At 44.2% G+C, this 26,428-nt stretch overlaps 1 protein-coding gene across 10 annotated transcripts in view; it reads left to right on the top strand.

Moving 5' to 3' along the window:
- Positions 1-26,428, top strand: part of PPFIBP2 (PPFIA binding protein 2) — a 157,225-nt gene that overhangs the window by 76,758 nt on the left and 54,039 nt on the right. For 8 of the 10 annotated variants that reach the window (XM_055548753.1, XM_055548755.1, XM_055548756.1 and 5 more), the window contains 3 exons: positions 8,321-8,413; positions 12,527-12,640; positions 24,145-24,276. In XM_055548753.1, the coding sequence (XP_055404728.1) occupies positions 8,321-8,413; positions 12,527-12,640; positions 24,145-24,276 (339 nt within the window). Of the gene's footprint in view, positions 1-8,320; positions 8,414-9,365; positions 12,378-12,526; positions 12,641-19,427; positions 20,095-24,144; positions 24,277-26,428 lie in introns of those variants that run through there. The other 2 variants (XM_055548761.1, XM_055548763.1) reach the window with 2 other exon arrangements.

Below are 26,428 nucleotides of genomic sequence, written 5' to 3'. Positions count from 1 at the left end.
CTGCATTGGAAGGCTGATTCTTAACCACTGGACCACCAAGAAAGTCCCTGTTTTTGTAGTCTTATTGCCCTTCATTTATTCATTACCCATCCACCCTGTGTCTTTTAGCCCTACTTTAGATTCCTGTTCATTTTTGTTGTGCTTTAAACTATTTTTCTTTATTTCATCTCTCCTCTACACACATCTAGTTGATGCCCATGGGCCTAATGCATCTTGTATTATTCCCTTCTTAACCTTCTTGCTCTACTGGAGAAGTAAGAATGGAGGCAAACAGGTAGTGGACGTAATGTCACCTGTTTCACACACGAAGGAGAATGGGTGCCTCTTTCATCCCCATGCATCCCACACAGACACACCCTGTGCCACAAAGCAGATCCCTGTTAGCCCTTGATGATAATCCTGGTTTTAACTATAGTTGGCTCCGAACTGACAATTCTTTCTTAACAATTGCCAGTTCAAGGAATTCAGGAAACAGTAGGCAGAATCCCTTTGTAATTCAGTACTATATCCAAGTAGCAGGAATGCTTTCTAGTAAGTGTGTTTCCACAGGAGTAAATTTCACTTACTGGACTGATCACCATTTGAGACAAAACTTTAGCCAGGACTTTGGTTGCACGTAACTGAAACTTGGTTTGAGCCACTACAGGCCAACAGGGGACCAACAGGAGACCAACAGGAAGAGCAGGGTTATATCATTGTCTTTGGACAGCAAGAACCAAGGTGAGAATGCCATCAATCTCTTTCGTGGCTTTCATTTGTGTTTCCATGAACGCTGGCTTCATAGCCAACTCCTTTCACAAACCAACTTCCTCCATGTGGAAAAAGACATGGCCACTGACAACCTCAGAGCCTTCTAGCATAACTGCCACCAATTTCTGTTCCTCAGTTTAAAAATTCAGAGGAAGGATTCAACCATCCAAGCTTCACATCAGAGGCTGGGAAAGGTGAGAAAATCTCCAAGAAGATGGCAGCCCTCACTCGTGCCAAATAGTTACAGCGAAGGTAATGACCCCAGCCTGTGGTTTTCTCTCCGCAAGAAAGCAAGAGGGAAACTGAGGAAACAGCTAATGATGAGGGTTTCAGGGGGCATCTTAAATATTCTCTGATAACTTAAATAGCCTATCCCTAATAAAAATGCCACACCCCCAAGATATGGAAAACCTGTGTTATTTCTCAAGTCTGCTAGCATCCAGCTCTTGGTGCATGAGGAACTTAACCAAGGGTAAACCCCTTATTCACTGACCCATGGAAGAGGTAGGGGCAGGACTCAGATTAAGCTTTGTGTAGCCCCAAATGCCCTTCCTATAGAGACTCTGCTCATGCTGGAATCTTGGTGGTCAGTCCTATGCTTCCTGGGCCCGTACAGCCTTCTCTCCACCCTCCCACTTCTCTCCTAATGACTGAGGCTGATGAGCTACTGTGCTCAACTCCATGACCCCCAGCCATAGATCACCTGCATGCCTGCTCCCTCGTGAAGCCGCTCTCTTCCGTTTAGAGATGGCTTAGAACATAACCCCACTCTAGGCTGTTGACTGCTGGAGCTGTACATTAGGCCTGCCCAGTCCCAGCATCAACAGCATGTTGGGTCTTCTAGAAAGAGAGCCACGGCCTGTAGGAGTCAAGATGCTGTATTGTCTCTGTTCCTGAGGACTCACCAATATCATTCTCAAGGCCTGGGAAATACTATTTTTTTTTAATTTAAGTATAGTTGATTTTATAATGTGTTTCTGTTATACAGCAAAGTGATTCAGTTATATAGACACAAATATTCTTTTTCAGATTCTTTTATAGTTACTACAAGATTTTGAACATAGTTCCCTGTGCTATACAGTAGGATCTTGCTGTTTATTGGTTTTATGTACACTAGTGTGTGTATGTTAATCCACAATTCCTAATTTATTCCTTCCCTCCCCCCTTCCCCTTTGGTAACCATAAGTTTGTTTCTATGTCTGTTCAGTCGCTCAGTCATGTCCAACTCTTTTCAACCCCATGAACTGCAGCCATGCCAGGCTTCCCTGTCCTTCACTGTCTCCCAGAGGTTGCTCAAACTTATGTTCATTGAGTCAATGATGCCATCCAACCATCTCATCCTCTGTCGCCCCCTTCTCCTTCTGCCCTCAATCTTTCCCAGCATCAGGGTCTTTTCCAATGAGTTAGCTCTTCACATTAGGTGGCCAAAGTGAGTCTGTTTATGTTTTATAAATAAGTTCATTTGTATATTTTAGATCCATAAGTAAGTGATATTACATGATATTTGTCTTTGACTTGCTTAACATGATAATCTCTATGTCCATCCATGTTGCTGCAAATGGCATTATTTCTCTCTCTCTATGGCTGAGTAAGACTTCATTATAAGAATATGTCATATTGGACCCTCCATACTGTTAGTGGCTGCAGCAGTTTACACTCCTATCAGCAGAATCGGCAGATTTCTTTTTCTCCACACCCTCTCCAGCATTTATTATTTGTAGACTTTTTGGTGATGGTCATTCTGACCAGTGTAAGGTGGTGCCTCATTGTTTTTTCCTTTTTAAATTTTATTGATTTATTTAAGTCTGTGCTGGGTCTTTGTTGCCGTGCCCAGGTTTTCTCTAGTTACGGTGAGCGCGGGATACTCTCTAGTTGCAGTGCGTGGACTTCTCATTGCAGCAGCTTCACTTGCTGAGGGCACGGGGACTCAGTAGTTGTGGCACACGAGCTTAGTTGCCCTGTGGTATGTGGGATCTTCCCAGAGCAGGAATTGAATCCATGTCCCCTGCATTGGCAAAAAGATTCTCAACCACTGAACCACTAGGGAAGTCCTCATCGTAATTTTGATTTGCATCACTCTGTTAGTAATGTTGAGCATCTGGGGAAGATGTGGTATTCCTGAGTTGTGTTTTATATTTCCCTTGGAGAGATCTGGGTTTTACAGGATGGATTCCTTTATCCAAGACTTTGCCGAGCTTCTTGACAGCAAAGCTTTGATAGAAGCAAAGGTGGCTTGGCTTCAATAGTCTTGGCTAAGGTTTCTGTACTATTGACAATATACACACAAGAACACGCATGCTGATTCATTTCTGTGATATGCGAGGGTGTATACGTGACTGTGGCATCCCTCGGTAAGAGATGCGAGAGGAATGGCAGCGGCAATCTGCAGTTGCCACTTTGCTTCCGCAGGATACACAGACCCCGTGCCTTCACGATATCTCTTGGTCCCACAAAACATTGTGTCAGGTAACTAACATGAATTGTAGTTTTAAGAATAGCTATAATCATGGAAAGTTTGGATGAGAAGATTCAGTTTTCCCCTCTGTCACATTTGTAGAAATAACCATCAGAAGAGGAGAAAATTTGATCAAATATATGTGTAGTACACCTTAGTACATCAGAATTTCATTGTATAGATCCAGCCTAGGGGCTAACAATGACCTCTTTTTAAAAAAAAATTATATTCATCAATGGGATGAGCATCCTTAATAGGGTAGAACTGTACAGAACTCTCTTTAGATCACTTGCTGTCCCAGGTGGGGAGAAATAGAAACTTAGCATTTTCTATTAGATTCCTTCAGAATTCAGTGTGACTTTCTCCTCCTCAGTGGAATGTTGACATGGTTCTCTCTCTCTGACTTCATGCATGGAGAGCTGGGCAACTGCTCTACCACCAATTTACCTAATAGAGAATATGGACCAGACTTTTCAGAGACTCCCAAACCTTGGAATCACTCAGGGATCCAGTTGATGATCTCAGTATTGATCCAAACCTTCTACCGCAATGCCACTGTTATAATTAAGGAAGCAGGTGTACCCTCGGACAAGCAAACTCTTCTTAAAGTGCGGCAAAACAGAGTTGTGTCCCAACTCTGTCTTTTTAATTGTTTTTCAATAATTTTCATAGCCATCTGGCTTTTTAATGCCCTGATGGTACTGACATTTTATAATCCAAGAATGATGCCAACAAGTGACTGAACTTATTGCTTAATTATTGGAAGACAGAATGCATTTATTCACTAAAGCTCAAATCCACACCTTTGGCTGATAAGTGTTGGCATTCAATAAGGTGATTCTAAAGTAATCTTCTTGGCCCTGTTTTCTGATGCTTTCCAGGTTCTTCAAGTAGAAGTGGTATTTTATCCTGGTCTGTGCCTGGTTAAGGCTTGTGTGCAGTTTTTCTGAGAGCTGTCAACCTTATGTGGAAGAGAAAACACAGGACTTTGAACTTTACCAAAAGCAAAGGATGATAATACAGCAGACTTCTGTCTGGGACATTGTCTCACTGCTGTTTATTTAATATCTTTTAAAAACTTGCTGGAGAAGAACAGTGACTTTTGCATACTGTATGAGAGGAAGATGCCCTGTTCCTCTAGAATGGTGACTTGGGTTGAGGGAAGGACTTTTCTGCCATGAGCAGCAGTTACACGGGCAGGCTGCCAGCAGAGGACATGCCCCTCAGGTCCGCTGTGTGTGTGCTCAGTTGCTTCAGTCGAGTCCAGCTCTGAGACCCTATGGACTATAGCCCGCCAGGCTCCTCTGATGGGATTCTCCAGGCAAGAATAGTGGTTGCCATTTCCTCCTCCAGGATATCTTCCTGACCCAGGGATTGAACCGGTGGTTCTTAGGTCTCCTGCATTGGCAGGTAGGTTCTTTACCACTATGCCACCTGGGAAGCCACTCAAGTCTGTTGGGGGAGGGAAAAAGCTCCTAGAACTACTCTTCTAGTTTCTCAAACAGTGCTTCTAGCTTTTGAAATGTATTTTAATTACTTGTGTAAATATATTTTTGTCAAAAGCTCAATTGTGGTTAAAGTAAAAACCAATCTTGACCAAACCTCCCAGTCTTAGCTATTCATAGCCCAGAAATTTCCCCAGAAGAGAGCACTGTTAAGGGTTGTTCTGTAACCTTCCAGACAGTTGATTTATTTTCATACATATATCAATACTTATGGAACTGGATAGTATTTTTTTTTTTTAATATTTATTTTATTTGGCTGTGCCTGGTCTTAGTTGCAGCATGTGGGATCTAATTCCCTGCCCAGAGATCGAACCTGGGCCCCCTGCATTGGGAGCCCAGAGTTTCAGCCACTGAACCACCAGGGAAGTCCCTGCATAGTATTTTTTCTAGTATCACACTGTATGATTCTTTGAATCTTGCTACTTTCACTATCCAGTATGTCTTTTATTTGCAGGATGGTTCGTAAATACCTGACTCATATGTTAAGATGCTACAAGTTGTACATAATATGGGTGAACTGTAGTTTTTTTTTTTAATCCACTTCTCTATTAAAGAATATTTAGGTTCATAGAGCATTTTTAAATATTATACTTTAAGTGAACTTTCATGCAATCCCAATGTATGAAACAAAATTTATACTGATCTGCTCCTCAATTAAGCTATAACAGAGAGCTTACTTATTTAATATGTAGTAACTTAGACAAAGAATCCATTTGTGCCTTGTCCATACATTGTGCACAGCAGTTTCTTTCAGTGTAAAATTAGAATAAAAATAGCACCCTGTTAGCAGAGTTGTGAGGAGCCCTGCTCTGAGGTTCTGTGGTGATCTCATACGGCTTACGGCAGAAACCTGTCGGGGGTTTATACCGACCTGCCAATGCCAAGAGGCACCCAATGTCTCCTTCGGGAACTGACCAGAAATGGGCAAAGTATGTGGACCGAACTCTCTTTTCTCAGTCAAACTTTTCAGTCTCTTTGACCGTTTCATAACTCCTTGGGAATTAGAAGTACTAACCTAATCTATCGGAGAAGGCAATGGCACCCCACTCCAGTACTCTTGCCTGGAAAATCCCATGGATGGAGGAGCCTGGTAGGCTGCAGTCCATGGGGTCGCTGAGGGTCGGACACGACTGAGCAACTTGACTTTCACTTTTTGCTTTCATGCATTGGAGAAGGAAATGGCAACCCACTCCAGTGTTCTTGCCTGGAGAATCCCGGGGATGGCGGAGCCTGGCGGGCTGCCATCTGGGGGGTCGCACAGAGTCGGACATAACTGAAGTGACTTAGCAGCAGCAGCAGCAGAGTTGTGGGAAGGATTAAATGAATTAGTAAATGTAAAGTGGTCTCAACAGTGCCTGGCACATGGTGATCTCTGCCTTACTGCCTGCTTTGGGTCTAGAGCACAGTGCTTGGACCACATTTTATTAGTTTCCATGAAATTGCTTTGATCTCTGGCCCATGAATTGACTAACCTTTGACCTATTTGAGAGCATCGTAGGAGAGCGGTGAGTTCTGCTTGGCTCTGTTTATTGTGAGGCTATCACCATGAATATTATTTATCCCACTACACAGAGTCTCTCTGTGAAAAGAAGGGAAGTTTCTCCCTTCCTTAGGAAGAATTGCGCTTCTCCTAGAGTCACCTGGAATTTCTCATACTAATCTGTGCATCTTTTAAGTCAATTGTGCTTCCCTTTTCCCATTGGCTGCTAGAGTGGATTCAGATCTTTTTTTTAAATCTACTTCTATGACTCTGTGGCGTGCAGTTTGTGTATTAACTGAATTTACGATGTCAACTTCCTTTTTTTTTGTCAACTAGCTGCTTCTCTGGGTGATTGTGTGGGTAGATCTCTTACTGCATGAGCACACCACTGCATCTGACAGAGGCCCGGGTGGTGAGGTAGTTTACTGGAGTCTTGTGGAAGGAGCCTTCCCTTCACCTCCTGCAGGGCAAGTGGCAGCTGCCAGTGCTGGGTGGCCCTGTGCACGTGCTGACTTTGGCGCTGGGTCTGGACATGCACAGCTTCACTTGGATGCCTTGGGTCCTTTCCATTTTCTCTCTCCTCTGAAAACCGCCATCATGTGAGTTCTTGGACATAGAAGCAATTGACCTGCTATTAAGAACTATTTTCCTCTCTCGTCAGGTTCTGAGAAAAAGTTGGTTATATCTTTGGATACTAGTCAGTGTTTGACCATGTGATGACTGGAATATTGATTAATGGAATAATAATAAACTGCTGTCAACACAGAGAAGCCTTTGGTGATTGTCAAGGCCCTTTGTTTATGATATGAAAGAGCATCCATAACAATGAACAAGATGCAGACTGGAGAGGGGCTGGAGGAAGAGGCAATGGCAGGGGTGCCCTGTCTGTCTGGCCTGTGTCTGGCACAGCCGCCTTGGGAAATGGCCCCTGAGCTCGCCCTCCCACTGTACCTTCAACAAACAGCTGGTGCTTCTCTCACCAGTGACACTCCAAGGCATGAATAAAGAACTCTTGGTCCCTGTTTCTTTTTTAGAGCCAGGCCTGGCTCCGCCACCTGCCCTCACCTAGGCAGTGCGCTGGGGAAGGGGCAGGACAAGGGAAGGAAGGTGATGTCTTTTCTTAATGAAAGAGGATTGGAAAGTGCATTCTGAAGGTTGGAATGTGGTTCTGATTTGGGCCTTAAATTCATTGTGAAGGAAGGGTGTGTGGGAGATGCTGGTCCACTTCAGTTCCATTATCAGCCACCTCCCTCCTCCCTGCGTACAACCAGGGCAGACACACCCAGAAAGTGACTGCAGCTCCTGTCTCGAGCTCAAGACATTTTATTAGATTTGCCTCTCCTTTGCTGTATCAAACCTCCCTCACCTCTGATTTCCATGGTTTCTGGCTTCTTTGTATTTCCTGTGTTTTCCTTCTGCTTGGCCCTGGAGACCCCTCTGGCTGTCATTTGGGTTCTTCTCAAGAGGTTGCATCTTGGCTTACTCTTCTCAGCTCTAGCACTGCAGCAACTCCATGTGCTACCCTGGCCGTCACAGCCCTTATTGAGGGGTGGCATTGTCCATTCCCAGAAGGGAACATGTGAGTGGATGAAGAGCCTTGCAGTTGACATCCCTCATCCTTCATGCTCTCTGCAATGTTCGGGATGGATCTGCTTGCTGTAAGGTGTGCCTCGGCTTTGGAGAACCCTGGCAGGAGAGTCAGGAGAGGAGGTCTGTTCCGGAGTTGTTCCCATATGGTTCCTTGGTGAATGGTATCAGCTCCCTGGTCTCCTCAAAGAGGCAGACCCTTATTGCTGTTGGTGCAGCTGGCAGGCTGTGCCTCCAACCAAACCAGACTCAACAGGCCCAGTCATGTCAGGCACTGCCGAGTATGGAGTTCATGAAAGCCTCTCTAGCCAAAGGTGAGGTCATCCAGGGGGTGGTTTTGCCAACTTTCATGGCACACCTATCACTGGCATCTAGTCTGGTCCTCGTTGAAGTGGTTTCGACATCTTGTGGTTTCCTGTTGAGGTGGGTTGTTTTTCGTAGATAATCAGTGAAACTGTCTTCACCAGTTGCATACTTCATTTGGAAGTTGGTAAGATGTTTTGCCAGCCTTTTAAGTGTGTGTTTTTTTCTTTTCCCCTTTAGTCCCAGGTAAATCACCACAGTGCTGCCGGTAATGAAACGTACCAGGAACGCTTAGCACGCCTAGAAGGAGATAAGGAGTCCCTCATATTACAGGTGAGTCCTTTCTGGTGGGACTCACTTTGTTCTGTTACCTCCAACTCCTGCATTGCAGTAGCTGCTTTAAGTGGGAGGGTAGTACTAAGGGTTTTCTCTGTGGGGTATCTCCTGTTCCCAGAGTGTATGTTTCTCAAAAGACTTTTCCTGAAACAAAGCAGAAAGTAACTGGGGACACAGTTTAACTCTGACCTTGGCTTTGGGAGGCTGTGAATGGATTCATTTATTTATCACAGACTATGAGAGTACTTGCCTCTATGCACTGGAAGCTCTATGACCAGGCTGATTAAATGGGGCCCTGTCCTCCAGGAGTCTTGCAAAGGAGATAAGATGTGTCTCCATGGCATTAGTAAAATAAAGCCTCTTTTAAAGCCCAAGGATGGATGCGTACAGGATCAGTCTCAATTCATCTGAAGTTGGATCCAAACTGATCACTTTGAGCCCAACCCCCCTGGAGCTGTTAACATGGGTTAATAAGCCTTTGGTGACTCTCTTACTTTGAAGAAAAGTGAAAGTGAAAGTTGCTCAGTCATGCCCAACTCTTTGCGACCCTATGAACTATATATAGTCCATGGAATTCTCCAGGCCAGAATACTGGAGTGGGTAGATGTTCCCTTCTCCAGGGGATCCTCCCAACCCAGGGATAGAACCCAGGTCTCCCGCATTGCAGGCGGATTCTTTACTTTGAAGAAAGGAACTCCAAAACTTTTCAGAAACAAAGAGTCAAAGATAGTTTCGGGTCTGAAAACTTGCTTTGCATTCTGAAAAGCTGAGTGCTGTTCATGCATCAGACACTGTGACTGATGATTTGGAGAATAATAAGACTAATATCCTAATCCCAGCTCCTAAAAAGCTTGGAGGGTGGTGGTTAAGACTGATAGTGGAACAGAAGGGAGGAGGCAGGTGTAGGATTCTGGGCCTCTCCCTAGACTGTGGGCCTTAGCTTAGAGCACTAGAGTTCGCACTAGTGTTTAGAGGCTACAGTATGTTTGGCTTTTTCCCTTCTATTTTACCTTATTTCTTTATTCATTTCACTTTATTTTATGAATGGAAGTATTGATAGAATATATGATTATTTTAGAAACTTTGGGACATCAAAAAGAATTTAACACGTTGGCCTTTTCTTCCAATCTTTTTATTTCTCCTGTCCTGCCCCTGTTTTAAAAAATTAAGCTCAGGCCAAATATACAACTACACAATTTTGCATCCAAGGATTTTTTTCCTTCACTTCATTGATTTGTTTATTAAAAAATATTTGCATGCCCACAACTCAGTAGACACTGGTTTTAGGTGCTGGGGAGGTAGCTGTGAAGAATATAGACAAAGTCTTTGTTCTCAAGCTTCCATGCATGTGTGTGTATGTACATACAATAAACTAATTCACAAAATGTTTCCGGTGATGATAAATACCATGGAAGGAAATAAAGCAGGATAAGGACTGTGTAGTCAGGGAAGACCTCCCTGATAGGAGGAGACCTAAGGAACTGGGGAGGGAGCCCCATGGAGACTGGGAGAAGCACATTCCAGGCAGAGGAGGTAGTCCATCCAGCGCACACCCCGAGGTGGGAGTGATCTTGGTGTGTGGGAAGAACAGGAAGGGCCTGTGTGGCTGGAGCTGGTGACCATGAAGAAGCCTGGGACCTGCCTTCAGAGAGGTAGCAGGGGCCAGATTACATAGAGCAGTAGAGTACAGATGTTTTGAGGGGTGTGTAATTTTAACCTCCATCCCAATGACATGACTAATGAAAGTGTCCAGTTTAGAATTTTGCTACAAACAGCATGAAATTGCAAGCTATTGAACCAGGAACCTTCATGGCTGAAATAAGACATTCCTATTTAGAGGACCTGGAGAAGGAAATGGAAGTCCAGTTCAATATTCTTGCCTGGGAAATCCCCTGGCCAGGAGGAGCCTGGCGGGCTACAGGTCATAGGGTTACAAGAGAGTCAGACACGACTTAGCAACTAAACAACCACAGCAATTTAGAGGTTTAATTTACAGTTTAATACAGAAGTACTCTCATTGATAGTTTTAAAGTCCCAAATTCTTGAATAATCCTTATTAAAATAATTGTAGCCTAGTCGGAAGCTGCTTACAAGAAAAGTCAGAAGTGGATTGTTGTTGTTTAGTCCCTAAGTCATGTCCAACTCTTTGTGACCCCATGGACTGTAGGGTGTCAGGTTCCTTCTGGCCATTGTAGTGGTTTTTATTCCTCCAGGAGCTTGTGGATAGGCTGTCAGAGTTGCTCTTACGTGCTCACCACTGTCTCTAGAGGCTCCATGGAAGGGGCATGACCCCCAGCATGGGAGAGCCTTGCTTAATTCACAAGGCAGCTCAGCCAGACCCAACTCATTGGCGCCCTTAGTCCAGAACGTTCTCCTGGGTTTACCTGCAGAAGAACAAGGAGAATCAGACAGGACAAAATTTGTTGCCTCCAGAATTAAAAGCAAATAAAACCAAAGTCTCTTATTAATATATCTTCATTAGAATGTACCTTCTGAATGCAAGGATTGTCATCTTTTTTTTTTCCTTCTTCTTCTTCTTTTATATCCCCTCAGTTTCTAAAAATATTTCTAGCATGTAGTAGGGGCTCAAAAAATATTTTTCTTGAATAAAGATCACATTTAGAATCTTTGCATATTTCGTCCCAATTTTCTACACCTTTCCGTTCATAACTTAGACTGAATATTCATGTTCAGAGTATTCGTACCCCTGTGTATCTTGAGTCATATGAGTAGTTGGCCTATAAGCTATAGGAGGCCAGAGACCATGCAGTATTCTTCTGGGTACCCCAGTGCATGACCCCACAGTTGGGTACAGACTCTTTAGGTGTCAGTCTTCACAGTCAGATTAATCACAGCATATCCTTCCCAAACAGAAACTCTGGGACCCAAGGAGCAAAGGCCACCCCTGGAATGCTACTGTTTTGAAAGTAGAGTGAGTAGTTGGAAAGGCCCAGACTGCTGATCACGTTAGGCAGCAAGGATAAGGTGCCCATTTGGGGATTATAATCGAAATGTTAGCACACCATGCATCAGCTCCAGGAATGTTTCAATGATTCATTAATCACTTAGGAACATAAAAATGAAAGGCTTAAAGCAGCCATATTCATTAAGATTAGTTCCTCTGTAAAACGGAGCCTTATAATTCATAAATTTTGTCTAAACACTCATAAAGGAATTCACACTAAGCTCATGCTCCAGCTATCTCCTTTACAGACTGAGAAATAATTTACCATCATGTATATGTAAATAGCAATGAGTCAACCATTGGTTAAAAACAAGAAGGCTATAGAGGATTTCAGTTTACCAGTACTTGATTTCTTTATTTTGGCAGAGGTTTCTCAGGCGCTTTCTTCCTCTTTCTGCTCTGAGTCACCTTTTAATAACAAACAAGGAAAAGGGTCCTGAGGCTGTTTGCTGATAGAGAAGGCTATGAAAATCCTCTCAATCTGTATTTCGGGTGCGGTTTAAATGACTTATTGTAAATGGACTTTTATGAACTAACAATTCCAATAGACAGTCTCACTGTTCTTCAGAAAGACAGTTGATTTCCTGCCACTGTCTATGCAGTGTGGCTTGTATATATTTATGACTTAGAGTCATGTTTTGGCCTGTGAAGCGTAAAAGCCTCTCTGCAGCCAAGTGTTGTCAGTGCTAATACATGCCCTTTACGTCCCACATTCCTTAATTGCTTCAGAAGCCTTGCCTGATAGGTGAGCGGTCCTCACACCCTGATGAGAGGGGGAAGGTCATTGGCTCATCTGTACAGAAGTTTGGATTGTGCTTCCACGTGAAGTGGCAGAAGCCCTGGCAAGCCAGCCGAGAGAGCCCTGTGGAGACACAAGGAGCCAGAGTCTAGCCCGGAGGCCACTCTTGTGGCTGCTGGGTGTTTTCCCCCTGAGTCTGTCAAGAGCCGGAAATGTGACCGACCTTGTCAGGGTGGTGGCTGAGACTTCCCGGCCAGGTAAGAAAATAACCTGGGTTTCCTTCATCTAGGACATTTCCACCACCTGCCACCCACCAAAAAGAACGGTCATTCTTCTCGCATCCAGAGTCAGTGGTGTGTGGGGAGCCAGTCCTGATCCTCAACCTGTGCTTTATCTCTTGGGACAGGTGAGTGTCCTCACAGACCAAGTGGAAGCCCAGGGAGAGAAGATTCGGGACCTGGAAGTGTGTCTGGAAGGGCACCAGGTGAAACTCAATGCTGCCGAAGAGATGCTTCAGCAGGTATGGGCGGGTGAGGCCCAGGGCCTTGGGTCCTGCCGCTGCTCGTGTGGGTGAGCCCCTTTCTGGGTCCAGGTTGAAGAGCTCCCTGCTTCCTTTCCAGTCCTGCCTGCAGGGACGGTTGGACGCCCAGCTTGCGGTGTTTACACAACAGGTGAAACCAGAGGGGGAGGGCGGGGAAAGGCAGGCCTGAGAGGAATAACCTGTCGGGCTGGTTCCACAGATCCCCAAGGTACTTTCTCCAGGCCTGGTTTAGTGAGGAACTCTCGGCTGGCAATTCCCCCTCATCTTATCACGCCAACCACGTGGGACACGTTGGCTAACTCCTCGTGACCAAGTAGCCCACGGTCCTGGCACGGCCCTGCTACCGCCTATGCCCTATGAGTGGCATCTGGGGTTTCTGAAAGTCAGTTAGCTTATTTTGCACCTCTTTCCACCCTCACTCTTCCCCTACTTGCTCTGTGTGCTTTTCTTTGATAAAATTGATCACATTATTACATAAATAATATTTTAATATAGTTTAATATGTATCATAATGAAAAAAAATTAGCTGTTCTTTTACCATTCAAAAACATCTCTTAAATGTCTTCTTGTTTCTCGTTGGTCCTTTTAGCTATGTGTACATATGATATACAAAACATATTTGTACCAGAGATATGATTTAGTCCTCAGATTTTCTATGCTTAACATCATAGAGGGAGTGGGTTTTTTTTTTCCATTTTTAAATGTTGCTGTTGTTGTCTTTACTATCACTTAAAAGATTTTTTTTTTTGTAAAATATTATAGTTAATTGACTTCCTGAACAATCTGACCCCATTGTAATAATGAGCAACAATTTTTAGGAAGAGGTGTTGAATTTTTGTCAAGTGTTTTCAGAATCTGTTGAGATGCTAATTAGAAGTTGTATTTTATGAACTAATGTGATATATCTAGTTAATAGGTTTCCTTAACTTGCATTATTTTTGCATTTCAGTTATTTTGAAAAATAAACCATTACTGAAGTTTATGTGTGTATACTTTGTAGCTCTTGGTATAGTACCTGGTGCATAAAATGTGCTCACTAGTTATTTAAAGAATGAAAGTCTGTCTTTTAAAATGAGTGGGTTCAATTAGAAGACTGCTTATAATCCTTTCCCTCAAGTTCTAACTTTTTTTTTTACTGGTCAGCATAAAATTCAAATTATTTCTCTACAGAATAATAATGAACACAGGCTTTGACTATAACGTCTGGTCTCAGGATAAGTGTCTTATTTCCCAGGTATTTCTTAGCTTTGAGTGCATTTGAGGAACTTTAAAAAAAAAAAAATCAGTATTTTTATGCAAATGTCTTTGTAGAAACTAGTTCCAACAGCTCTGAAACTGTTTTTAGTTTATCCTTTCACTGCTGATTAATAAGTTACCATGTTCTTGGCTTCATTTGATTTTCTGTTTAAATTGTGTGCCATTTCTCTTGCTCATCATATTCCCTGGAAATCTGAATAGCAATAGGAGTTCTTTTTCTTTTTAAAAGTTGAATCTTCCTTTTGAAGACTCAGGAAAAAAAAAATAGCCTGGTGGAAAAATCTCAAATAGCAGAAAAGCATTTTCACAGGAGTGCATAGGACAACCCACTAGATTATATTTTCAAGAAGGCAGAAGGTGCAGTTCTGGGACGAGCACCAGGAAGGAAGATGACGGAATGCTGTTAAAAAAAAAAAAAAAGAACCTAGACAGACGTAGACCAGGAAAACTTGCATGTGGAAAGGAACGTGTCAGAAAAATGGCAAAAGGTTAATGTTTCAGGAAAGTCGTGCCTGGTGAGCAACCAATCACATAATCAGAGGTCAAAAAATGGTCCATTGTGGTACCTGAGCTTTCTGACCACCGTCCTTCTGCTCTTCCAGGGCCCCCCATGCCCCTCTCATGACAACGTTTCTGCTTCCTTGTTGAGTCTCTGTACCAAGAAGTTCAATGTTGGCTCCCAGCCCCACCTCAGGGAGGTTGCCTTGTCCTCCTAAGCATTATCCCATAGACTGGATTTTAGATGTTTAAAAAAAATTATTGTTTTTCATTTTTGGCTGTGCTGGGTCTTCATTGGTGCACAAGGGCTTTCTCTGGTTGCAGCGAACAGAGGCTACTCATTAGCTGTGGTGCTCAGGCTCCGCGTTGCGGTGGCTCCTCTTGTTGCACAGCACAGGCTGTAGCGCGCAGACTCAGTAGTTGTGGCGCACGGGCTTAGTTGCCCTGTGGCATGTGGAATCTTCCCAGACCAGGGATCAAACCCTTGTCCCCTGCGTTAGCAGGCAGATTCTTAGCCACTGGACCACCAGAGAAGTTAGGATTTTAGACTTTAAAAAACTCGTAAGTTCAACTACCCCTTTCATTGTGTTTATATTCTAAATCCTCTTTCTTGTGTGCTGTGGGTGCGGTGGCAGTCAGTGGTTTGCATGTACCATAGGTGGATGTCTTGGCTTGGTAGATTTTGGAGGGTAGTAGCTCTTATTGGCTCCCTCTGGGGTTGAAAGATCTTCCTGAACTTAACCAAGTTATTTTTACGCCCATAACTTTGACCATGTTCTCTCAGCCTTCAAGGGTGAAATGAAAGCAGTGTGCTACTCCACTCCTCTCCTGGAGGATTCTGAGTTCAGTTCTTATGGGAACTCTGAGGCATCGCTCCCACTCACGTTTGCTGGGCTTGGTGGTGCCTGAACTGGAGATGGTTGGGTTGCCAGCTCTAAGTCCCACGTTGAATGTTCTGCATGTGCTAATGCTTCTCGGAAATCTGCTTGATGCTGTTTGAAAAGTTGCTTTATTCTTGCACCACAGTGCTGATGTAATGCCATCTATAGCTTGGAGTGTGTACATAAGTGTCCTCTTAATTGGGGACAGGCAGAGACTTGCTTGATCTGACTGTGATATCCTGGGCCCCGGGCTCATGGTAGAAGCAGGCATGACTCATGTCAATGAGGCAGAAAATGGACACAAACAATTGCCTCTTTCTGCCAGCCCTCGAGACCAATCTTGTCTGAGCCAACCTGGCCTCCTGTTAGAGGCCCAGGAGCTCTGAAGGAGCATGGGGCCTGCTGACTGCACAGGGACACTGCTTCCCTTGGGGATGCGTTCCTAGCAGCCCTGCCCTTTGCACACATCCTGTCTGAAGTGGCAGCTGACCGCCCGTGGATGCCCAGTATTGCTAGATATTCCAGTTTTCACAAGAAGCTGGGAATTCACATATAAGGATTTAAAGATTAGTCTTTCTATTTTAACATCTTACTGACCAGAGACATATTAATATGTCTTTTGTTACCTGAATGCTGTTGACTGGGGTGTTTCAATATTATTCACTAACATAACAAATCAGCTGCAACAGGTATTAGTGTCTGTAAAAATTCCCAATAATGTGTTTAAAAAAAAAAAAAATTGGCAACCAATTTAATGGCAACCAATGGGAAAAAGAAAAAAAGTTTGAACCACACAATATTTACCATCAGGCTAAACCTGGCCCATGGACCTCTGATCTTGATTCCAGACTTGGCCCCTTGGGCCAGCTGGAAGACCACTGTTGAGGCAGGGTAGACTTAAGGAAACTCATACTCAACCACATAACCCAAACCCTGTGCATCCATGGGCTCCAAACCCCACTGTGCTGTCTCTCCCCACAACTGTTCTCCTGACCAATGTCAGCTTCCCTCCAGGACCCCAAGAGAGAGGAATTTAGTTTCACACCCAACTTGTGAGCCAAGGACCCCCTCAGCCTGGTTTGGCCTGCCCCCTCTCCTAAGTGCTGATCTCTTTGTTGTTGTTCAGTCACTAAGTTGTGTCTAGTTCCTTATGACCCCATAAACTGCAGCATGCCAGGCTTCCCTGTCCTTTATTATCTCCCAGGGTTTCCTCAAACTCATGTTCATTGAGTTGCTGATGCCATCCAACTATCTCATCCTCTGTTATCCCCTTCTTCTCCTGTGCTCAATCTTTCCTAGCATCAGGGTCTTTTCCAATGAGTCAGCTCTTCCCATCAGGTGGCCAAAGTATTGGAGCTTCAGCTTCAGCATCAGTCCTTCCAGTGAATATTCAGGGTTGATTTCCTTTAAGATTGACTAGTTTGATCTCCTTGCTGTCCAGGGACTCTCTCCAGCACCACAAATTGAAAGTATCAATTTTTCATCACTCAACCTCCTTTATGGTCCAACTCTCACATCTGCACATGACTACTGATCTCTTAGCTCTCATCTGTTTTCTTCTACACACTTAACCATCTGGTCTCCAGAAAGGGAGAGCATGAAGACCTATAGGGATAGACAAGTGAACCAGGACCAAACAGAATCAGCACAGAGACAGGGCTACATGAGATACACATAGATTATGGATACGTTTGAGGGCAAAATACTTCTTATCTGTAGTCTGTTGCAGAACATAGGGTGGGAACAGAGCATCCATAAGTACCCCTTAGGACTGGCTGTGGTAACACCTACTCTGGTATGGTCTCTGGCTCATTGAGCATGTCTAGATTCCCCAGGGAACCTTCCCCATTAGGAAGAGACATTTCCCAGGAAATGTACAAGTGGGTCTTCAAAGGGCCACAGCCTAAGTCTATTTTCACTGATCTGAATATGGAGCCCACAGGGCTGAGATTTGCCCCTTGGTTCCTTAAGCAGGTCCTGAAGTCCCTGGTGGCTTTTTCTAGAGCAGCCTCCGTTGGTCCTCTGGGAGGTTCCTCTGCCTCTGATTGCTGACCCTTCTCCAGAGGGTGATGATTTCAGGGAAGAAGCCAGTGTGTTCAGTGGAGAAGAGCTTTCATACAGAGCTGGCAGCCAAAGGGAGTACTTTCCAGAGACTGGCTGTCAGCAGATGTAATCAATGTCAAGAACAGAAGCCATGTTTAGTGCCAAGAAGAAGAAAGGATAAGGAATCCAAGGTGGGAGGAGGAAAGGCTGCAGAGCTCCTTGGAAGACACAGTCCAGCTTTGGAGAAACTGGGAAGGACTCCTGGCTCTATTTCAGTCCTCCTACCTGACCTGGAGCTCCAGGCATCAGGTAACCTCATTTGTGTTGGCTGCCTTTTAGGTGAGGTGTGTGCTATGCTTAGTCACTTAGTCATGTCCAACTCTTTGTGACCCCACGGACTGTAGCCCACCAGGCTCCCATGTCCATGGGGATTCTCCAGGCAAGAATACCGGAGTGGGTTGCCATGCAACTGATTTAAATGAAATTTAACCCAGGGATCGAACCCAGGTTTCCTGCAGGCAGGAATCTGCAGGCAGATTCTCTACCCTCTGAGCCAACCAGGGAAAGTAAGGGGTGGAGAATGACAAATGGAGGGGATTTGGAGTCTGCAGACATGACTTTCTGCAGATTTAACACTTGAGATTGATCTGGATAAGTCAGTGAACCTATGTTCTTATTTATAGAGAATGAGGATGACAGTGTGGACTCTGCTCTGCCCACCTCTTAGAGCTGTAGTACAGTTCTTCCAGTTTTGTAAAAACTGGACCATCGCATAATGGCCAGGAGAGTGCAGGACCTAGGCTCAGCTCCAGCCCGTGAGTCGAGTGAGGGACCAGTGTGACCAGATGTGTGAACACAACAAAGCGTCATCAGCACCCAGTTCATAAATTCCTAAAGAGCACCTTAAGGAAGGTATTTCTGCCTCAGAAGACATTAAACAGAGCTATGCACATGCTCCTGTGGGAACACAAATCTGTCAAGGGAGACAAGGGCACTTGAGTCATGAGTGAAGAAAACAGGGATTTGCCAGTTATTCCCTAAAACTCCCCTTGGGAGATTCATGAGGCAGATAACTGCTTTCCTCAGGTTTATCTCATTTGCTGTTGAATCTCCAGACCACAATGTGAAGTAGGTGCTTTGTCCCTTTTTACAGATAAAGTAAAGGGTCTGAGGTTCAGGGAGATGATTTAGTTAGTGGGGACTGAGTCAAATCCAGCTTGAGTACGAGCCCCTCTCCCTGAAAGAGACTTCCCGGCAAGGCCTTGGTCTCTTACCTCAAAGGGCAAAGGGACACATTTTTCCTTTCAAGTCTTTCCGTGGCCCGTACTCTCATTCTGGTTTCAGGTTGCCAGTCTGGCTACAGCCCTCCATCATTGGCCAGTAACTCCCTGGGTCAGGTTCCACACTTAAAGATGGAGGTAATTGCTTCAAGATGTGGCCCTTTAAGGAGAGCCTAGTTGAAAGGCAAGCTCTTTTTATCAGCCCCACTTAGACTCTGAGCTTTGGAAAAAGGAAATGACCGTTTGCTCTGAGAGGGAAGCTTTTTTTTTTTTCATCTCTAAGAAAGGAGATGTATTTGCCCTTCTGGAAGAGATTACTGATAGTGGTGAAGTGAGGGGGGTGGGTGATAATTTTATTCATTGGTTTTCCTAAAGTTTCATTATCCAGTTTCATGGCCCTTCATAGAAAGAAACACAAACCACCCTCGTCTCATACCACCCTCTATTTATCCCCTGCCTTCTCTCATTTATACAGGCAGCCTTGAAACAATCAGGAGAACAGACGTTATGAAACTGTTGCCTCTCATCTCCAGCCCCCTGCCTGCTTATACTGCCCCCACCCCCACCCATTATAGTAGCTGTGTGGTTGGGATAGATCCCAGCAGGATCCCACCCTGTGGGTCTGAGTAGGTGCCCAACCTTCTAGACAAAGAGGCTGGATCCAGAAATCACTCCAGTCTTGGGGATGGGCGCTCAGGATCCAAGAATGTCATTCTTAAAGGGTAACCAGGATAAAAGAAGCTAACAAAGGACAGGAAAAAGAAAAAAAGGTCAGGGAAATGGAAAGGGAGGATGGGGTTATACTGATGAGAGGATTCAGGGTGAGTCAGTGAGTTGAGAGCTGAGAAGTGAAAGTGTGGGCATTGGTCCCCGGAGCCAGGATGGTTTCTGTGTTCTGCCCGCTGAAGGCAGAAGCCGAGTTGCCGGCATGCACATGTTTTCTTGAAAAGTAACAGAAAGATGAGGAAGAGGCAGCAAGAGTAGATTATTCTGTTCAGGGCTTGGCTGAGAGGGGAAGAAGGGAGTGGAGAGAGAAAGAGAGCCAGTGTTCCACTCACACCACACACAGAGCATGCCTGCCCAGTCCAAGAGCTAGGGAGCTGATGGTGGTCGCTGGAGTTGAAGGAGGTCAAGAGGGAAGGTTCTTTCAAATGTCAGAAATTTGATCATGTTTATAGCCTGAGGGATGGAAGCTGATGGTGAGGGAGAGATTAAATGCCTGTCAGATCGGATGATTAATGGCCCTACCCTAGGGTAGCCCAGACTTGGTGGGAACTTCCTCTAAGGCAGTACAGAGGTGAGGGAGGGCCCAGGTCCATGTGAGCAGGCTTCACTCTGCTCTACCAGCTAGAGGGAGAAACAGGACTAGGACTGAGAACAAAGCCCAACGCTACTACTGATTAACCAGGGAGTAACCTGAGTCTTCGTTCAAGCTGAGTGAGGATGGCGTGGAGGACTGTTCAGCCACAGGAAGGTGGGTCAGGTGGGGCAATTCAGAAGAAAACTCTGGAATCTATGTATCTTTTAACATATGCTTTTACTGTGCAACCTGGAAACTTACTGGGCTCGGGAGCAGTTCTTATTTTTTTTTTTTTTTTTTTTTATTTATTTTTTAATTGAAAGATAATTGCTTTACAGAATTTTGTTGTTTTCTGTCAAACCCGGGAACAGTTCTTAAGATGGTAGAACCTCACAGAGGTTCTGACGGTTGCATTCAGTCGTGTCAGGTTAGCCTCAGAAAGGAGGTGTGGGCTTGCTTTCTCTTAGACATGATTCAAGAGAGAGAAATGAGGGATGATTCCAGGAAACTTTGAAACAGAAGGATGTAAGTTCAATGACTGATCAGATGATCTTTAAAAATCTTTTCAGTAAATATGAGGAGAGGTTATTTGAGGAGAAGAGGGGAATAGGGTGGGGTTTAGAGCTCAAAGAGAATGGAAAAGATTTGGAACAATCTCTGAAAGAAACCAGCCAAAGATGAATACAAGTTTTGCCAGGCAGTGTTGGAACATCAGCTGTAATTAGATAGAGTAAATTTGTGTGGAAACAAATTGGCATCATTAAGTGACTTTTACCAGCAGTTTTCAGGCCGTGGGGAGTAGAAACATAGGCAAAAGTCTTTGAGGTTTGGCACGGACTGGGCACTGGTGAAGCAAACACACTTCAGACCTAGGGGCAAGAATGAGTTGGAGGGAGAAATTTCTGGTGCAGAAATGGTACAAGGGAAATGATAAGCCTTAAGGTGTACGGCGGCTATGGAGGCAAATACTGCATAAAGGAAGTTGATAAACTAGGAAAATAGGGAGTTATTAAGTAACTGGTAGCCACAGAAGTTGAAATTAAAGATATTTTGAGTAAGTAAAAGTGCTAGTTGAAAGGTCAGAGGATTGTGGCTAGAGAAGAGAATTTCAGAGTTGAAGATTTTAGAAGCAAAACACATACATTCTGGATCAAGATGAGGGTCAGGTAGTAGATGGTAAAGAATCTGCCTGTAATGCAGGAGACCCAGGTTCAGTCCCTGGGTTGGGAAGATCTCCAGGAGAAAGGAATGGATACCCACTCCAGTATTCTTGCCTGGAGAATCCCATGGACAGAGGAGCCTGGCGGGCTGTAGTCCATGAGGTTGTAGAGGGTCGTACATGACTGGGTGACTAAGCACACACATGGTAACTAGGATAGGGGTTGTAGTACACAACAATGGCTGGAGACTGCTGGGCCTGGAGATGAGGAGGTGGAGCTGGGCTGGGATAAGACTGGCGAAGGCTGATTTTGAGTTCAGGGAGTAGGATGGTACTTCTCAATATTAATGACAAAGACTGGGGTGATGATAATGAAAGGGGGAAGCACATGCTAATAGATGCAAGCTAGGAGATAGTAGGTAGAAGTTTTACTAACAGTAGGCTAAGTGAAATTAAGCAACTCCAGGTTTCTAATTAAGACGTTGGTGTGTCTAATTGAAGTGTCCACTTGGAAGGTTAGTATGACCAATCAGAGCCCTGGTATTATCAATTGGAATGCTATTGGAACTTTAATGCAACCAATTTGAACATTATCTTGGTCAACTTTAACATTGGTATGACCAGTTACAACCTGGCAGTTAAAATAGCCAGAGGGATTCTGGCAGTAAAGGAAGCAGAGTAGATTCTTATCTTCAAGAGAGATGCCTTCTGAAGCTTTTTTGAATCCCACCTGTCTTGGTAGGATTGGGTCAAGATATTGTATATTGGGTCAATATCTAGGTCAGGATATTGTCTTATATCTTGACCACTAGACAATAGATGACTGCATAAATACCATCTTAAAAGACTCAAGCACTCCACAGGAGCTGTGTTTTTTAACTCTCCTGTCCCTAGGCCTTGGCATCTGATAGTTGAACAAATGATTGAAGTCTCATGGAAGAAAATTTTTTCAGTTCTCAGCACTCCAAAGCAATTGTTATTATCCTATGGACCTGGAGTTCTAGAATCATCCCTTTTTCCTTTTGCACTCATTGTACTCAACCTCTAGCTGTGAATAGAACTTTCAGTTCAGTCTCTCAGTCATGTCCGACTCTTTGCGACCCCATGGACTGCAGCACACCAGGCATCCCTGTCCATCACCAACTCCCGGAGTTTACTCAAACTCATGTCCATCAGGTCAGTGATGCCATCCAACCATCTCATCCTCTGTCGTCCCCTTCTCCTCCTGCCTTCAGTCTTTCCCATCATCAGGGTCTTTTCCAATGAGTCAGCTGTTCGCATCAGGTGGCCAAAGTATTGGAGTTTCAGCTTCAGGATCAGTCCTTCAATGAATCTTCAGGACTCATTTCCTTTAGGATGGACTGGTTGGATCTCCTTGCAGTCCAAGGGACTCTCAAGAGTCTTCTCCAACACCCCAGTTCAAAAGCATCAATATAGATAATATTGATCACCAATAAAGAATAGAACTTTAGGGTCTGAGTTTTATGCCAAAAATCACTCTGGCTTCATCTTCTTTCCTTACCTGCTTTAATTTTTACAACTTATTTTTTAACTTGAATTGTCTATTTGCAAACTGCCTCAAGTAAATGAAAGGACCAATAAATCTTGGGCCTGTTTCTTCATCTTGAAATAGGGATGATAATGTTGACTGCCTAGTCCCTGGGGTGGGGGTTTATTGAGACAATGTATGTAAAGCACCCAGCAGTGTTGAGCACAGAGGAGGTACTCAGTAAATCTGTGTCCACCCACCCCTGCTCTCAACACTGGGCTCCCTTATCTGGCTAACTCCTCATGACAAAGCAGCCCCACCTTTGCCCTGTAAGCCAGCTTCACATCTGGCTGGCTCAGGAAGAGCTGGCCGCCTCAGCCTAGTGAAAAGCTCATTTTGCTGAATTCTTTGGGTTCTAGATACTTACTCCCTCAGGTTAGCAAATGGATGGTTTGTAGCCTGGATTTCAGCGATACTGACGGCCTTTGGCCTAGGAAATCATCTTGTCCAAGTTGAAATCTGTGTCTCGTGTGGTTTGGTTTTATGAGTTGAAGACGGTTCAGAACACATGAAATTGTGGCTGTAGGGTCAGATTGTTAATATCACCATTCTTGTACTAGGGTTGGGTTGCTTAAGATGACACAGAAAGTTCAGACCATGGCAGGATGTCCTTTCCACCTGCTCACGTCAGGGGTTACCTTCCTAGGGCCTCTGAGGACCATATCATAGTCTCCTTGCCCGGACTTGTGTGTCCAGTGTCTGTTGGGTGGCAGGATTTGGGATTTCATGGAACATTGCCTTTTTGCCCATGGAGAAATGTTACCCCTGAACTATGGGAAGTCCACCTGGCTTTTGAGATCCTTCATAATTCCTAGTAGTGCTGAGCAGGTGTTTCACCTATCACCTTTGTTTTTCATCTTATTTATGCTTATTAAGTGCATGCATTAATGGCAGGTTGTTGTCTGCTACTGTTTTAGGCTTGGCAGGACTACTAGGAAAGATACATATCACAGAAGATTATACTATAACCATTCAGTAAATAATCACTGAAGATCTGCTTTATGTCCTAGCTCCCTTCTAAGTTCATTGCAGTGAGGTCTTACAGTGAGATGTGTGGAAGACTGGGCTGAATATTGAACTAAGCCCAGGAGATGATATGGAGACTTTGGTTTTGAAACATATATATTTAACATCAGCTTGTTTTTTGTTTGTTTATTTTGGTGCAGAGAATCTGCTGCCTTTGCTTTAAAAATAGACATGGATAAATTTTGTTCTCTGAGCCAACCCATCTATTTTTCTCTAACCTGGACATAATGAATAATGGTTTCTATGGACAAATGTGTTTTCTTAAGAAACGTAGCTCACATTGACTCTCAGAGCACAGAGGATAGGATCAGGGACTGTGCAATCCCTGAGTGACCCACCATCAACACAGGCCTGTCCCAGAGAGAAGTGTGACTCACATGTAACAGTTTCAATGTACAATGTAGAGACTGCCTTATGTGCTATGAATGGAGTTACAGTTGTTCCTACTGCCGTGGAGGTTTATGATTTTGAGATCTGTTTTTGCCTGCAGGAGCTACTAAGTCGTACATCTCTTGAGACCCAGAAGCTCAATCTGATGACCGAAGTGTCTGAGCTGAAGCTCAAGCTGGTGGGCATGGAGAAGGAACAGAAAGAGCAGGAGGAGAAGCAGAAAAAAGCAGAGGTGAGTGCGATAAACCACATTCTGGGGAGGACCCATACTGCCCTAAGCTCAGATCAGGGGAAGCTATCCTAATGTGGCCTCAGGCCATCTGGTCAACCCCAAGCCTGACAGCCACTGAGTGCCAGAAACATCTATGCATTGGAGACTCAGTGATCTGTTAATCAAGTTATCGGGTTTTGCTGTGGCTGCAGATTTCAGCAGTGCCCAAACCACCCTGTTTTGGCTCTAGGCTTTATCCTCCCTCAGGCTGCTGGCAAGAATGGAAAGGAGCAGACAAGACTCAGAGGGACATAAGAGGTCTCCTGCGAGAGATGACCATGTGCTGGGATGGCCACTGTCATTGTTCATGGAGCCTGGAGACATTCTTTAATATGCATTTCAGTGACCCAGTTGCAGCCCCTAGATTTTGTGTGTTTTTTCTCCTGATGGCTCCTGTGGATGAGCCTGTAAACAGGCTTTCTCTTAAAGAATGTTTTCCTGTGACTTGTTTTGGTTTATGTTTTCTCAGGCTTCATACGCCATTGACTGGAGCATGCCAGATAGTTGTTTTTTTTTTTGTTTTTTGGATAAATGTTTTGAATAAAGTTCAGGCTCAGAGCTCAGAGCAGTCTGCTTTAGCTTAATATAACCACCTTCTGTGTGTCTCTACCCACAAGCCTCTCCGTTTGTATACTTTGCATTCTGAGATGTGGCATTGTGAGATGTGACAAGAAGAGTAGCCTTTAGGGTTAGAAATGCCTTGGCTCAATTAACTGACCTAACTGATTAATACCTCTTTGAATTTCAGCAAGTTAACTACTTAATCTCTCTGAACTTCCATTTCTTTATCTGTAAAATGGGTAATTGTGTTATAAAATCAGAAAAAAAAATAATGAAAGTTAAGTCTCTATTGTATGATCTGGCATCCTTGCTTCCATTCAGGCATATCTAAAAATCTAAAAATGGACATTGTTCCTTTCAATTAAGCACAAACATCATTGTCCCCTGAAACCGGGCACATTTGTGTTTACTGGGTAAATGCTGGCAATGGAGACACTGCTAATATGTGGGGCATATTCCTTGTGTTGCTTTTGAGAACACACTCATTAGTAAGAGGTATAGTTGCCAAAAGAAAATTTATCTCCATTAAGCTGAGGACACTATCTTCTGGGGATTAAGAGTGCACGCTCTTGAATCAGATCTCTTGGCTGTAATCCAAGCTCAGCTACTCAGTAGCTCTGTGATCTTAGAAAAGTAATTGAACCCTGCCCCCCCAAACCTCTGTTTCTTCTTCTGTGAAATGGAGATTAGTAATACTTGCTATTTGCTCAGTTGTTCTGAGGAAGGAAGGACATCATGTGTATGTATAGTCCTTAGCATAGTGCTGGATAGCAAGCTTTTATTAGTTACTACTGATTGTGTTGTTGAGCATGCAAGAAATGGAAATGTAGACCTAGCTACATTATTGACCTACTGCAGAGTTCACACAGACTGAAAGCTTATCTGTGTGAAATGTCAATTGAATAGACTATACTTCTTCGATGTTCAGAGAGAAGCAACTGGATTTTCTCCAGATGTAGAGTTCTTTTACCAATATTTCAAGACATGTGAATATACATTTAGGCTTGGGGGCGGAAGACTTAAAATCATAGAGACCAAAACCACGGAAAGAAGGAAGAAAAAGAAAGGAAAGAGGGGGGACTATTAAGTCACACAACTGGAACAGTCTAGGGTTTTAAAAGCTGATCTCACTAGATCCAGTTGGCTTCACCATGTCATTAGAAATCAGGTTTAATGTCTCATTTGGTTCTGTTCCATCCTTGTTCTTGGCTTCCCAGATGGCTCAGTGGTAAAGAATCCACCTGCCAGTGCATGAGGCATAAGAGATGCCGGTTAGATCCCTGGGTTAGGAAGATCCCCTGGAGAAGGAAATGGCAACCTGCTCCAGTGTTCTTGCCTGGAAAATTCTGTGGACAGAGGAGCCTGGCGGGCTACAGTCCATGGTGTCACAAAGAGTCAGACACGAATGAGCATGCACACCAGCCTTATTCTCAGGAAGGCTCTCCCACGTGTGACGAAAGCGGCCAAAGGTAGCCTTAGAGCCTACTATAGTGGCATAGTGCATAGAGAGAGTCTCTCTTTCAAAGTTCCCCAGGATTGCATCTCATTGGGC

The sequence above is a fragment of the Bubalus kerabau genome, chromosome 15 (genome assembly GCF_029407905.1).
Source record: "Bubalus kerabau isolate K-KA32 ecotype Philippines breed swamp buffalo chromosome 15, PCC_UOA_SB_1v2, whole genome shotgun sequence".
NCBI lineage: Eukaryota > Metazoa > Chordata > Mammalia > Artiodactyla > Bovidae > Bubalus > Bubalus kerabau.
This window is presented reverse-complemented; position numbering and strand designations above follow the sequence as displayed.